We start from the raw sequence: 15,835 nt of genomic DNA on the forward strand, positions 1-15,835 counted from the left end.
ATGGCCTCGCTGCGCCTTGCCAGCCCCAGGCTGAGGAACTACTTCAAGGAGAACTACATTCCTCAGGTCTGCGAGGTACTGGAGCCAAGTGGCGCCGGAGTTAGAAGAGAAAGGAATTGGAAGAGATTTCCCAGAGGAGGGACTGGGGTTTGGTGGAGAGAGGGAGTGGAGGTTCAGAGGAGCGAAAAGGAAAGGATGAAGTCAGATTTGGGCAGGTCGGCGGTCTGGGCTGAACATACAGATCAGAGAGTTGAAGACAGAGGGGTGACAGTGGCTGAAAGGGGGGAATGGGTGACATCTCCCAGAGAGAAAGAACAAAGGGCCTCAGGACAGAAACCCCAAACTCCAACTTTTAAGTTTTGGACAAGAGGAGCCTGAAGACTAGAGGAGTGAGAATGAAGTGCTGTGGAGACAGAGAAGGAAAAGCAGGAGAGTGTGGCTTTATGAAGAGAGTGGGCAATAGTGTCACCTAAGATAAGGACCTGAAAAGGTGTAGTGGATTTGACCCAAGGTGAGTTTGGGTTTTCGGTAGAGCGATGAAGGCAGAAAATAGATTTAAGTTGGCTGAGGAGTGGAAGCTGAGACCTTTAGATGGAAGGTAGTTAGCCCTTTGTGAAGGGAAGGACCGCACAACCAGGACTTAAACACGGGAGAGAGGACTGTCCTTCCCCACCCGCCTTGCAACAGGAGGGAAGGAGGACAAGGGATGGATAGGTTTTGTAGGTTTGGGGATAGGAAGCCAAGAAAGTTCTCTTCTGGTGACTTCCATTTTCTCTGCTAATATTAGGTGAAATATTTGCCAAGAATGAGTATGTTTGGATGGGGATGGAGGGTGCAGAAGAGGTTTTGAGTAGTTAAGTTATGCGGAGAAGGAGGGAGAGTTAGAAGTCTAGGGAAGGAAAGAGAAGGAGAGCCAGGCAGTGTTGAAAGCCCAGCTTGGGGTAGTAACTCTCCTACGCAGGTGGGAGGGCAATTCGGTATAGCTCTTCCTTTTTGGATGGTAATTTAGAAATATGTATTAAAATGTTAAATATGAATACCCTTTGACCAAGCATTTCCACTTCTGAGGATCCACTTTAGAGACATATTTGCATATGTAACCAGATGGATGTACAAGTATATTCATTATAACATTGTTGCATAGTGAAAATGGTTATTACCTAAGTGTAAGTAAGGGAATGGGATATTATGTAGAGTAAAATATACCTGTACCTTTTGAGAAGAAGGGCTCTCCGTGACATATTAAATTTTAAAAAGAAAAGAAAAAATGCAAATTGCTTAACAAAGTGTCTACTACAATCTAGCTACCTATCTGATTTCATATATGTATGTATATGTGTATATATGTGTGTTTATGTATATATATGTACATGCATATATATATCTATATTTAAGACAATAATACCTGCATAGAACATATGGCAAACTTAACAGCAATGTTTTGGGTAATGGTTTTAGGAGAGAACTCTCATCTTTTACTCCATATACGTCTGTATTGTTTCAATTTTTTTATGATGAGTTTCATTCATGTTTTCCCTCTGTACAATTATATTTGAAAATGTGTAGAAAGCATGGTACTCATCTTCCCAGTTATATGATTTTCTCAAGCAGCACTCAGTAAATCAGATGCAGGTACACAAAGAAGAGCTGACTTCATCCAGGATAGGAGTTTGCCAGACATATATAATGGAAGGGCAATGGTGAGGGAGCTAAGCTTTTGAGAGTGCCTGAAGTGATGGGCCAAGGACTCTAAGGACTGGGTGGGGAATGAGAACAAGACATAATACTGATATGTGGGTAGAAAGTAGAAGTTTGTAAGAGGTGAATGAAGAGGGGTAGAGGGAGTAATTGAGGGAGGGAGCTAGAAAATAGGAGATGGGGGTCAGAAAGTGGAATGTTTGTATAGTTCTCTCTCAGTATCTTCATCTTTTTGTTTTATTAGACCTTTTTCTTGGTCAGATATATTAACACATGACTTCACAGTGCAAAATTCCAAACTTATAAAAAGGAAATGGACTTAGTTTCCAAGGGGAGAACCTGAAAAATCTGTGGATCATCAATTTTCCCTCTTTGAAACCATTTTTGTACTATCGTATCAATGCAAGTAGGCCTGGAGGGGTGAAACTATCCTGGGGAGAAAGAGCCTCCTCAAAGGACCTAATACAGTTGTCCCTCAGTATCCTCAGGATTGGTTCCAGGACCCACCATGGATACTAAAATCTGTGCATGCTCAAGGACCTTATATAAAATGGCTTAGTATTTGCATACATACATCCCACTGTATAAATCACCTCTAAATAAATCATCTCTAGATCACTTATAGTACCTAATCCAATGTAAATGCTATGTAAATAGTTGCCTGCACATAGTGAACTCAAGTTTTGCTTTTTGAAACAATGGAATTTTTTCCCAAACATTTTGGATCCACATTTGGTTGAATCCATGAATGAAGAACCTGCAGATACAGAGGGCTATTTAAGATTCAGGATAAAGCCATTCTGAGCGATGACTCAGTCCAAGTTGGCCATGGAGCAGGTAGCACAACTGGACTCAAGTTGAGGGTCCGGGAACATCAGGGAAGTAGTAACCTCTCCTTGCCTTGCTCTCCACTTGCCATAACACTACGTGGCTGCAAGAGGCATCCCTGGTTCCTCCTCTGGATGAGAGCACCTCTTCCTCACCAGCCTACCATACTGTTTTGCCCCTAGAGAAAAGAGGCCCTTAGAAGTGCTGCCCATTGCCTAAGACGATATTCTTCCGAGGAGTCCTTCACTCACCTCTGCTACCACGTTACCAGCAGGCGCAAGAGAGCCTCACACACCCACCTTAACCTGGTTACCTGCTTCCCCTAAGAGACTATCAGGCTGAATCCCATTGTGTCTCATATCCCTGTACATCCATTCGCCTGACCCAATTTTCCATGCCTAGCACTCTTCTAAAACCCATCTTCTGCAAGTTTTGGAATACATCATCTTTCATCACAGATTGCTATGTATATTTAACCTCTTCTGAACTCCACCTACCTGTCCTGAATAAAACCTGGCTGTCTACTTAGGATATCATTTCCCTGCCAACTTTTGAATAGAGGCTGATTTTTTTTTTTTTCAATCCTGCTTGATTCACTGGGCTTACTGAATCTGTTGATTGATATTTTTCATCTGTTTTAGAAAATTCTTGGTCCTTTTCAAATTCTGCTTCTACCTAATTCTCCTTCTCCCTCTGGGACTCCGATCATAAATATGGTAGCTTTTTTTTTTTTTTTTTTAACTTAGTCCTACATGCCTATGCCTCTTTTGCTCTATTCTGTTTTTTCCCCATTCTCTTTTCTGTGCTTAAGTTTGGATATTTTTCATTGATTGTCTTCACGTTTACAGATTCTGTTTTATGCTGAGTCTCGTCTACTGTTAAATACATCAAAATGAATCAAATGAGTTCTTAATTTCAGATGGTATATTTTTCAGTTCTAGAATGTCCATTTGATTTTTTTATACATTCCAATTAAAATTCTTCATCTTTTCATCCATTTTGTCTATCATTTCCTGTTTTCTTTAACATGTTAGTTATTATTAATTTAAAACCATTGTCTGTTAATATGAATAACTTTGAATTAAATTATTAGAATTTAGTTATTAGAATAGAATAACTGTTCTTTACTCAACTTACTGGTGTGATTTCTGTCTCCTGACTGGACGCTGACTGATACAGAAGGCTTAACTGGAACGCTACACAGGGAACTTTCTGGGGAGTTGGAAAATGACTGAGGTGTAGGTGTATCCATTGTCAGAATTATACAGCTAGGATTTGTGTTGAATTCATGTAAACGTTACCTAAAAAAATTATAATTGAGAACAGGTGGAAAAACGGGTGAATATATAGATAATACAAAGATCACAGAATGGTGATAATTGTTGAAACTGGGTGATGGACACATAGGGGTTCATTATACTATTGTTTACTTTATATATGTTTGAAGTTTTCCATAATAAAAAGTTAAAATAAATGATAGCCATGGCTGGGTGTTTTTTCTCATAATGTACGTAGCTAGGGATGGATGGAATGACAGGCTTGATGTGGCTGTGTAGTCATTTTCTGTTAGCTTGCTGTGTCAAGTATTCATTTCTGTGTAACACAACTGCAAAACTTCATGGCCTAAAACAACATGACTCATTTAGTTTGCTCAAAAATCTGAAATTCTTGCAAGGTTTTTTAGGGAGAGCTTGTCTCTGCTCCCTGTGGTACCATCCGGGGCGGATCAGCAGAGGGTTAAAGATACACTTTTAAGATGGTTCACTCACATGCCTGGCAAGTTGGTGTCAGATGTTGGCTGGGAGTTCAGTTAGGTCTGTGAACCAGGAGGCTTGGTTCCTCCATATGGGCCTCTTCATGGGCTGCTTGGACTTCCTCACAGTATGGTGGCTGAGTTCTAAGAGCAGGTGTCCCCAGAGAGAACTAGGTAGAAGTTATATCACCATTTATGACCTAGGCTTGGAAGTCAACATAACATTATTTTCACCTAGATTCAAGAGGAGGGAACATATATCCCACTTCTTGATGGGAAGTGTATCAAAGTCACATTGCAAAAAGAGCTCATGGGATGGGAGATATTGTTATGGCCATTTAAGGAAATACAATCAGCTATATACCTGGCTTGTTCATACAAGGGGAATCTGGGATCAAGTTGGATCTCAAAGTATTATCTGAACGAATAAGATGTGGATTACAACATTATCACCCAGTAAGTGGGTCTCAACCCTTCTATAAATATCCCTTCTTCTTTCTTTTCTATGTTCCCCAGGAGCAGATGTATACTGGACATTAACAAGTTGCCTACACAACATCTACTTCCCTCTTCCTAATATTTCTTACACTCTTATTCCATAACCTACCTCTTCCCCATATAGCCCATATGCTTCAGGGAAACTGACTATCCCTATCTCTGGGGTTGGACCCTGATTGTCTTATGACAACCAGTACATTCAAGTTCCCTGGCCACAATGTTTGTGACTGTGGCGGGTGGTGGTGAGGATCGTGGGAGAGGGCAAGATGTGACCTAAACCAGTTCAGATCAGGTTGCTTGGTTGGAATGCTGGGACAGAGACATAGCATCTCTGGATGTTTGTGGGGAAGCATGTAGCCCTGGGAGCCATTGCCAATTCTCCTGTGTCCACAAGGAAAGATGGTTTTAGGGTGAGTGGATTCTGAGGAAGGTAGAGTTGGGAAATGGAAAGAAATCAGGCCTCTAGTGACATCAGTAAGTCACTGGGTTAAATTCATCCAAAGCATGATCTACCTTTAGAATTTCTAGTGTAGGAGCCAATAAACTCCATGTTTAGTTGAGGTTTATTACTTGAACCCTAAAGTGTGTGAAGCAATACAAGGGGATTATCTATTATTACGAGATTGCCTAGGTTTGATTCTTGGCTTTGCCAATTACTAATTGTGTGACTTTGCGCAAGTTTCTAAGTCTCTCTGCCTCAGTTTTCTGTGTAGTGAGATTCCAGATGGATGAGAGACAGGCCTTTAGTTTCTAGAGTGAGAGAAAGCGATTGTGAATGGGAAGAACGGGAAAAGAAAATCACAAAATGTGTCCTGAGGCAAATCAAGTTCTGGAAAGAATACATGGGAAAGGTGAGGATCTGGAAATGGAGTCCTTTATACTATTCACTCTCACATATCCCTTGGAAAGCCTTTGTGGGCTTCTAGAGGTTTGCACACCAGCTTAAAGTCTGCTGGATTTTATGTTCAATTCAAGTTAGGTTAACATTTTTTTTTTTTTTTAACAACAGATTAGGCTCTGGACACCAGCCAGCCTTTTTTTCTTGGAGGGGATGGCAAGAGTGGTCAGCTAAGAAGGGTACATTTGACCATTTCATCAGCAAGCATTTGCCGTGCATCTACCATGTGCTAGTAGAAAACAGCTTCAACCCCTTGCAGCTATGACTCTGAAGCTGTCTCTAGCTCAAACTTTCTCCTGAGTGCTCTGTGCATTTATCCCTTTGGGTGTCCTACAGACACATTAAAGAAGTGAAAAGGAATAGGCGAAGTTAATTTTAACAACAGATTTTCTACAAACCAATCTATCCAGGCTATAATCATTTCAACATGGACTCAATATAAAATCATATTAAGTCTTCAAAATTGTGTATTTTACACTTGCAGCGCATCTCAATTTGGACTAGCCACATTTGAAGTGCTCAATAGCCACATGAAATTAGTAGCTGCCATATTAGTGCAGGTCTAGAATGCATTAACATATTTAATAAGCCAGAGAAAATTACCTTTGACCCAGATATGATCATTGTGTCTTTGAGAAGGTTGTTGTTTTCACAGGCACCAAGCTTCTGGAACTTCAGGAAGAGTCTGAGTGGCACAGGGAGGGTGGAGCGGCTGTCTAGTCAGGTCGGTCACCTGCAATCAGTGTCACACAGGGGACAGTTGTTCTCACATGCACCAAAATAAATTGATACCTATTTTCAAATCTTCAGGAATCACAGTGATTAGTTTCATATTGTAAAAAATGAACAAAGTGATATGAACATGCTATAGACTGAACGTTTATGTCTCCCCAAAATTCATATGTTAAAACCCAATCTCCAATGTGATGGTATTAGGAGGTGGGGCCTTTGGGAGGTGATTAGGTCATGAGGGTGGAGCCATCATGGATGGGGTTAGAATACTTATAATGAAGACTCCAGAGAGCTCCATTGCTCCTTTCATCACGTAAGGACACTGTCAGAAGATGGCCATCTGTGAACCAGGAAGTGGTGCTCACCAGACACAGAATCTTCCTGCACTTTGATCTTGGACTTCCCAGTCTCTAGAACTGTGAGAAATAAGTTTCTGTTGTTTATTAGTCCCCCAGTCTATGGTGTTCTGTTACAGGAGTCCAAATGGTCTAAGACAGAGAGTAAGTCATGGACTAACTGTTGCCATGGCTTGTCTCAAACCACAAAACCCTTTAAACCCTTAGCTGAGAAAGACTCCAGGGGAGACTTCGGGGGACATGAGTAGAGATTCAACAAGTGGCCCTGCTATCATTCTGAATTTTACCATCCCTTTGAGATTCTCTCTTTGGTTACTGTTATATCTTGCATCCTTATCTAAATGAAGCCTGTCCCAAAAAATGACATATCGAATGTATAGAAAATCATAGATGGCTAGTATCTTGGTTGGCTTGGGCTGCTATAATAAAATACCATAGACTGGGTGGCTTAAATAACAAAAATTTATTTTCTCAGTTCTGGAGGCTGCAAGTCTAAGATCAGGGTGCCAGCATGGCTGAGTTCTGTTGATGGCTCCCTTCCTAGCTTGCAGATGGCTGCCTTCTCACTGTGTCCTCACTTGGCAGAGAAAGAAAGAGAGCAAGCTGTCTGGTGTCTCTTTATATGAGGGTGCTAATCCCATCATGAGGATCCTACCCTCATGACCTCATCTAAACCTAATTATCTCCCAAAGGCCCCATCTCCAAATACCATCACATTGGGGAACAGAGTTTCAATATATGAATTTTTTAAAAAAATATATTTATTTATTTATTTTTGGCTGCATTGGGTCTTCGTTGCTGCGTGCGGGCTTTCTCTAGTTGCGGCGAGCGGGGGCTACTCTTTGTTGCAGGGCGTGGGCTTCTCATTGCGGTGGCTTCTCTTGTTGTGGAGCATGGGCTCTAGGCGTGCGGGCTTCAGTAGTTGTGGCTCATGGGCTAAGTAGTTGTGGCTCGTGGGCTCTAGAGCGCAGGCTAAGTAGTAGTGGCGCACGGGCTCAGTTGCTCCGTGGCATGTGGGATCTTCCCGGACCAGGGCTTGAACCCGTGTCCCCTGCATTGGCAGGTGGATTCTTAACCACTGCACCAGGGAAGCCCCTCAATATATGAATTTTGCGGGGACACGGTTCAGTCTATAGCAGCTAGTAAATGTAAGAAAACTAATTTAACTGCACTGAAAAAAACGAAATGTAGATGAAAATGAATTATTTTCATCAAATCAACAAAAATAAAAATGTTTTAATTCTCAGTGTTGGCAAGGTGAATGGGACACTCCCGTTGGCTATCAATGAAAGTATAAACTGATAATATCTTTTTAGAAAAGCAATTTTGAAAAATGTATGAAGATCTTCAAAATACTCATTTTGATTCTATATTCTAAGGATATGTACATTTCATCATTAGTATTGACAATATGTATATCATATAATTTTTAATAATGGGAAAAAGTTAGAAACAACCTAAATGTCCAACCATTTATAAATTTTAAACATTTATGGTATAATTTTATGCAATAGGTTATCAACCAACCTCAATACATGATATTTTGAAGAATTTTTGGTGGCATGGAAAAATGTTCGCAATGTAATAACTAGCCAGGAATAAAAAAAAGAGATATAAAACTATATATAGGGACTTCCCTGGTGGCAGAGTAGTTGAGAATCCTCCTGCCAAAGCAGGGGACACGGGTTCGAGCCCTGGTTCAGGAAGATCCTACATGCCGCGGAGCAACTAAGCCCGTGCGCCACAACTACTGAGCCTGCGCTCTAGAGCCCGCGAGCCATAACTACTGAGCCCGCATGCCGCAACTACTGAAGCTGGCGTGCCTAGAGCCCATGCTCCGCAACAAAGAGAAGCCACTGCAATGAGAAGCCCATGCACTGCGATGAAGAGTAGCCCCCGCTCACCACAACTAGAGAAGGCCCGCACGCAGCAGCGAAGACCCAACGCAGCCAAAAATTAAAAAAATAAATTTATTTAAAAAAAAAAACTATATATAGTATGATCCTAATTTTAATTTTGTAAAAATATATGTATTGAGGAAAGACTGAAATTAAAATTTTTATTAGAGGCTATTTCTGGTTGTCAGTATGATGGTTGCTTTTTATTTTCTTTGTATTTTTTTTCAACTTTCCAAATTACATAGAACATATACTATTTTTATAATCAGAAAAAGTTCATATATTTAAACAAAATAATGAAAACAGGCTTATGTGTAGGGAAAAGTGCCTCCTTTTTTTGCTTTCCCATACTATTATCAAGTGAACTTTATTGATGGAGAATTAGAAAAAAACATACAAAGAAAGCATAGGAAGCATAAAAACACTCATTGCTGGCAAGTGCTGGTTTCTCATCCTAGGAAACCAGCTGGCTGGCCAGTTTGCAGGCCTGTGTCTGGTCTCCCTGGGACGAGAGCCCTTTTCCTCTGGCTGCTGTGCCAGCTGAGGTCTCCTGGACACCCTCTTTCCTAGATGGGTCAGCCTCTTTTCCAGCTTACAATGGCACTTTCATAAAATCTTCTCACTCTGCTTTCAGGTAGGCCTGTGTGTGACTAATTGCATACTGATAGATTTCCAAAGTTTTTTTTCTTTTTTAGCAGAATCCCAGGGTTCTAAGGACTCCTATGGGGGATGCTCTAGAGGTTAAGAAAGGATCTAGATTATATTTGAGGATTCTCCTGAGTTTGGGGTTTTTTTTAAGATTTTTTTTTTTCTGATTTGAAAAACAAAATTTGAAACCACTGTGATCAATCACAGGAAATAATCTCTTCCTTCATGGTTCATGTCCTCCATGTTGCAGCAAGTGAGTAGACCTCACAGACCATCAGCACCTAGCACAGTGTCATGCAACCTAGGTGTATTATTTATACAACAGATATAAACATAGAGACATCTTTTTAGACCTTGGAGTCAAGCATTGTTTTAAACTTTAATTTTAGATTTGAAAAAAAAAAGTGAACTAAACGAACAAAGACTTGGGAATTTGGTCAATAAAATATTTACTTTCTATATATTATTCTAAGATTTGGCAAAAGTATATTTCAGAAATTCAAAGTTTTAAAAAAACTATCTACATGTAGACACTGAGAGCCTGTGCCTCGATACAATTGTGGGGAAACTGAATATTGCCTTCTAATTCTTCACTCTCACTATATTCATCGTTTCTCTCTCTGAGAACTCTGAAATACTCATCCCACCACTGTTGGAATCTCCTTCCTTGGAGATATTCCTTCCAAAAGATATTTGTATTTTAAAAGCTATCACTAAGCTAGGAGTCCTTACAATGAAGCCCTATTGGTAGAATATCAAACAGTAGGTTATCAGAAGTATTTAGAAATCTGTTTCTCCCTCAATTTTCTACATTCTAGGCAGAAGTCAGCACACTGTCTACAAACAAGGCCTGCCCCATAGGGACCAAAGATGGGCAAGATATTAAGGGTATAATGTCTACAAAACTCTTAAGCCCCTACATATAAAGATTGCATCTGCGAGTGAGAAAGTGTTAGCTCAGGTTTCGGTTTAACAACTAGGAAAGATTAAAGGAGTTTGCAAAACTAGATCTGCCCAGCAGAGGGCATATTTAAGTTACAAACCATGATCTTTATGCAAAGTTTTCTATTTTTAGAAATTAATAAATAAATACATGTTTTTAAAAATTCTTATGCAGTTTTTATGCTTTGTGTTTCTTTCATGATTAAGTTTCCAATCTGTATTTTAAAAAACCGTATTTATTTCTAAATCACATAGACTCTACTATCAGAAGTTTTTTTTAGAGACTAATAGCTGCAAATACTTGCCAGAGATGCAAGAATCAGGAATTACTAAATATATGAGCAAGAGACCACAAGCTTATGTAGATGAGAAGGAACCGGTCACACTAACTCATTTTGCTGGACCCTGGGACTAGAAGATTGTGGCTTCCCTTGAGGGCAGTTATGTTTGCTGTGTTCCCTTAGCCCCGCCAGCCAGTTCATAGATGCAGTTCCAGAGGCAAACCCATGGTACACTTAAACAACCCAAAGGCGTATGACTTATTATTTCTCCAGTAACAATTCACCTACTCATCTAGGGATTACATGGCTGGTGACCACCTCCCTGTTGGGCCAGGCACAATCCCACAGGTATTAGGATCCTGCTTTTATTGTCTTGCTCTCACGTCATAGAGACCTTGTCTCCTCTCCTGTCCAGTCTGCCTTAAAACCCCTCAAGTTCTGGCCTTGGGGGCATCTTCCTGTCCCTGGGGTCCCTCCTTAATGGCTAAATCCAGTTGATCCCTTTCGATAATCTTCAATATGTTTTTAGTTATAGAGTTTCTAAAATAAAAATTTGGCACCCTCTATTTAAATGTTGACAAGACACAGAACCCCCTTTATTTACAAATTTTTAACTTACTAACTTCCATAGAAACAAATTAAGACACTCCTAGAACTATAGCATGCCAACACCGTCTCTACTACAGATGGGAATGGTGAGCATTTCTGAGATGTCACTTTGGACTTGTTTTGGGGGTTGGAGGGTAGGGAGGTTGAAGGGACTTTGGACAATGTTTAGAAACTTAAGCCTCTTCCTAAGTAAAGGGGCTTCTGTAACTATGTGGTGCTGACATTGCAATTTTAAAAGCAATCTCATCTGGAAAAAAAACAACAAGGTGTAAACTATATGTTGATTACCGTCTCCTTGAAAGAAGAATGTGTTTTGGGGTTTGCATATGAATAAAATATTTTGGAATAGATAACGTGAAAAAAAACCTCTCAAGTTCTGGAGGAAGATACACATGCACACAATTTTGTTTGAGTGCATGGTATGGGCCAGGGGGGAGGTCTGGGTTTGTAGTTTAAAAACATGCTGGCTCTGTGACTCACTTGGCCCTTCTTTGCCTCATCTGTGAAATCCAGAAGCAAGAATATACCCTCTAAAAGTCAAGGTCAACCCTAGAGGGATCTTGGAAACACACTGAGCTGTGACTCTCTGTTGTATGGCCATCTGTGACCTTGGCCATGTGATTGATCTTGCAGGGGTTTGATCATGAATGACCTATTGTGTCTAGAGGAGGATCCAGTCCTGTGTCCCGGTATGGAATTCTGACGTCGTCACAGAGTGACTCTGTCTGCTTCTCTTTTACATTTATCCTCCATTCCAGCCAAACTGGTCTGTGCCCCTGAGGCTTTGTTCTTGCCAAGAGGAAGACCCTTGCCCTCTCCTTACCAGTTGAAAGTTTCTCCAACTGCTGAGGACCCCACAAGCATTTGGTAATCACTTTTATCTCTGCCCTCATGAAGCAATTATCTTCTATATTGCTATTTAGGCCCTTAGCATTTTTCCTATGTTTATCTGAGTATCTAAAAAGATAAACAAGACTTGCTCTCTCAAGTGTCTTATATCTACCCATAGTTCTAATATACAGTTCCTACCTTGCTATTTATATTTAAACTATTGTTCTATCAACTTCTCTCTCCTAACCATTTCCCACCAAATGCATTGGTCTTAATCTCTTCCAATAGACTTGCTATAAAGTAAGTCTCTCTTTCTCTGTCATTACACTGGCCTTTGAATGGTATGAGGGAATATTTTTAAATTTCTTTTCTCTTTGTCCAAGTCTTTTCCTGTAATGGAAGTGATAATTAGCAGTGGAATGGTTTAAAAGATGATGATGGCTTGCTATCATTATTATCTATTGAGTACTTATTTTGTGCTAGAAAACAATTCAAAGTACTTTACATATATTAATTCATTTAATTATCATGATAGCCCTATGACATATATACCTTTATTATCCCATGTATGGTTAAGGAAACAGAAGAACAAGAGAAGTAGCTTGTCAGAGGTTACATACTAGAAAATTACAGAGCCAGGAGTTAAACCCAGAGGACTCCATTCACTGCATTATCTTGCTTCTTGTAAGATGGGTAGTACTGAAAAGGAGTAGAAACAACCGTCTTGGATAAACCCTTCTTTGTCCTCAGTACCCAGACATTTTTCAGAATATTTGAGAAATATTCTGGACTGAGATTAGGGAGGCAGAGCCAAAGAAAGTGGAGGATTGCACAATTGTTTTGTGAATTTACAAGCCTGAGAAAGCCAAGTAAGTCACGGTCTTTTTTTGTCCTTGACCACGTAAGTTTTTACTAAGAAGGCTAGCGATAATAAAGCCCTGCTCATTGTTTTTGAGAGTCAAACATTCATTTTGTGGGCATGTTTGCATATTTTGTCTCTCCTTATAAAGACCAAGCTAATGGTTTTATAGCAGAAAAAAAAATCTATTGATTCACTAACTATGCTTTCATATTTGCATGGAGCTATGCACTATTCACACATTAATATGTGAAACCTCAGGATATTTTATTTTGCCCAGTGGGAAACTATGAACAGTGAGATTTCTTATGCAAAAAGTGAACATTTGAACTCTGCTAGTTCCATATGACTTTATTAGCATTCCATAGACTTATCCTTTCAACTTGATTTGATTTCTGCAGGATAACTTTTCAGGAAAAGTAGTTTTCTGATCTGTGGAGCTTGGAAATATAAAGAAATAAGCAACTTCTCATATTCATCTATCAGATCCCAATTTTCTCAATAATTTACTTTAAAGCTGAATTCCAGTAAGGCTTCAGTGTGATAGGAATCAACTGGGGAGCCAATCAAAATGCAGGTTCCTAGACCTCATCCTCTGAGACCAATTCACTCCCCAGGTTATTCTGCTGCCAGACTAACTGGGTACCAGACTAGGATGAAGGGGAGGACGTGGAGTAGGGAGTAGAGAAACTCAGTACTCTAGTGATCGAGGCACAGAAGTGCTAGAAGGCAGATGGGCTTTTCATCAGGGCTATTTAGGGAGCTGTCTGAAGTCTAGCCTCCAGGTAACAGACAACTTCAGCCCTTAGGTAATAGAAGACTATTCAAATCCAGCTTGCCAACTTTGGTAAGAACACTGATCTGCTGTACCACTATATTCTTTAGGTTTGGGGGAGAAGGAAATTAGTCTGCAGATGTCTGAGTGCTGACTGTAAGCAGCTGGGGTGGGGCTACATCGGAGGCAGAGCTGGGAAGGGAGAGACATCGAGGTCTTACCCTTTGGCCATAGCCCTAGGGACTAGGTTCCCAGCCCGCAGGCTGCACACTAAATGGGGGACATGGAGCTACTGCAAATGGGAAATGTGTTGTGGAGGTTCAGTCAGGAGAATTATCCTCTTATGTGGAGGAACACTATGAGAACTGCTGAGAGTCTAAAACCCAGGACCCCCAGGCCTGGATCTGTTGACACTTGGTTCATGGAGATAGGTGGGAAGAACTCTGCATGACTCAGAGGTGGAATTATTTTGTTCATGAGAGAGAGGAGTAGGAAAAAAGCCAGCAAGAGGAGGCCCTATGTGGAGGAAGGGCCAAAGAGAGCGCCTCACCCACTATACACACATACACATCCCCACACCTGTACCAGGAGACCCACCAGTGAACCAAAGGGGCAAAGAGAAATGTCTAAGCACTCCAGGTGGTTTCTGTGGGATGTGTGCTGTAAATCTTTTTCTCTGTCTCAAATGGAGAGGTATTCAATACATGTCTCACCAACACATTTTTAAAATTTATTTTATTTTATTTACTTATTTTTGGCTGCATTGGGTCTTCGTTGCTGCATGCGGGCTTTCTCTAGTTGCAGCGAGTGGGGGCTACTCTTCATTGCGATGCACGGGCTTCTCATTGCAGTGGCTTCTCTTGTTGCAGAGCATGGGCTCTGGGCGCGTGGGTAGCTGTGGCATGCGGGCTCAGTAGTTGTGGCTCAGGGGCTCAGTAGTTGTTGCACGCCGGCTCAGTAGTTGTGGCGCATGGGCTTAGTTGCTCCATGGCATGTGGGATCTTCCTGGACCAGGGATCGAACCCGTGTCCCCTGCATTGGCAGGCGGATTCTTAACCACTGCGCCACCAGGGAAGCCCCTCACCAATACTTTTATGAGAAGTTTCTTCTTTTGGGAGGAACTCAGAAGAAAATAAGACGGCAGCAGCTTTCTGAGGTTCCATATATGTGCCTTAAACATTACCTTAGATCTAATTCAATAAGTCATTTGTTTATCAGGTATGTGAACTGTGCCACACTTTTTCAAATATGTACCCTGTAGATGCTGTGAATGATAAAATTCAAAAGCATTTTTAAAAGACTTCTTGAATTCACAGTAGATTATGATTTTGATGTTGAATTTTCTCAATCACTTTCATGGTTGGGTCTGAGGAATTTTTAACTTTAAAAAGGAGTTCCTCATAGCCAAGACATGGAAGCAGCCTAAATGTCCACCAGCAGATAAATGGATAAAGATATGGAATATATATATATATATATATATATATATATATGGAGGGTCCTTCCCCTCCACCCATTAAAATCACTGATTCAATTTCCATTATATATATATAATGGAAAACAACTCAGCCATAAAAAAGAATGAAATAATGCCATTTGCAGCAACATGATGGACCTAGAGATTATCATACTAAGTGAAGTAAGCCAGAAAGAGAAAGACAAATACCATATGATATCACTTATATGTGGAATCTAAAATATGACATAAATGAACATATCTATGAAACAGAAACAGACTCACAGACACAGAAAACAAACTTATAGTTACCAAAGGGAAAAGGAGGAGTGGGAAAAGATAAATTCGGAGTTGCAGATTACAGATTAGCAGATACAAACTACTATATATAAAAAAGATAAACAACAAGGTCCTAATGTATAGCACAGGGAATTATATTCACTATCCTATAATAAACCATAATGAAAAAGAATATATCTATATCTATATCTATATCTGAATCACTTTTCTGTACACCAGAAACTAACACAACATTGTAAATCAACTATACTTCAATAAAAAAGGAGTCCCTCATATTTAAAAATGGTAGAAACCATTGATCTAAGGTAATCACAACTATTTCTTCAATTGGACTGTAAAGTACTCCTCACATAATGCAAAACACTGTGCAACAACTCGCCATTTACAATGGAATTTTTTTTAAGAGTAAAGGTAAACTGCATGTTGCTCTGGTTATTTGGTAACATTGAATAAATACAGAGGGGTATCTATAA

At 40.2% G+C, this 15,835-nt stretch overlaps 1 protein-coding gene across 1 annotated transcript in view; it reads left to right on the forward strand.

Annotated features, from left to right (window-relative positions):
* Positions 1-15,835, forward strand: part of FBXL13 (F-box and leucine rich repeat protein 13) — a 186,124-nt gene continuing 170,289 nt past the window's right edge. Inside the window, exon 1 of the mRNA XM_061198232.1 lies at positions 1-75. Coding sequence (XP_061054215.1) covers positions 1-75 — 75 coding nt within the window. The remainder of the gene's footprint in view (positions 76-15,835) is intronic.

Source organism: Eubalaena glacialis, chromosome 8 (genome assembly GCF_028564815.1).
Source record: "Eubalaena glacialis isolate mEubGla1 chromosome 8, mEubGla1.1.hap2.+ XY, whole genome shotgun sequence".
Lineage (NCBI taxonomy): Eukaryota > Metazoa > Chordata > Mammalia > Artiodactyla > Balaenidae > Eubalaena > Eubalaena glacialis.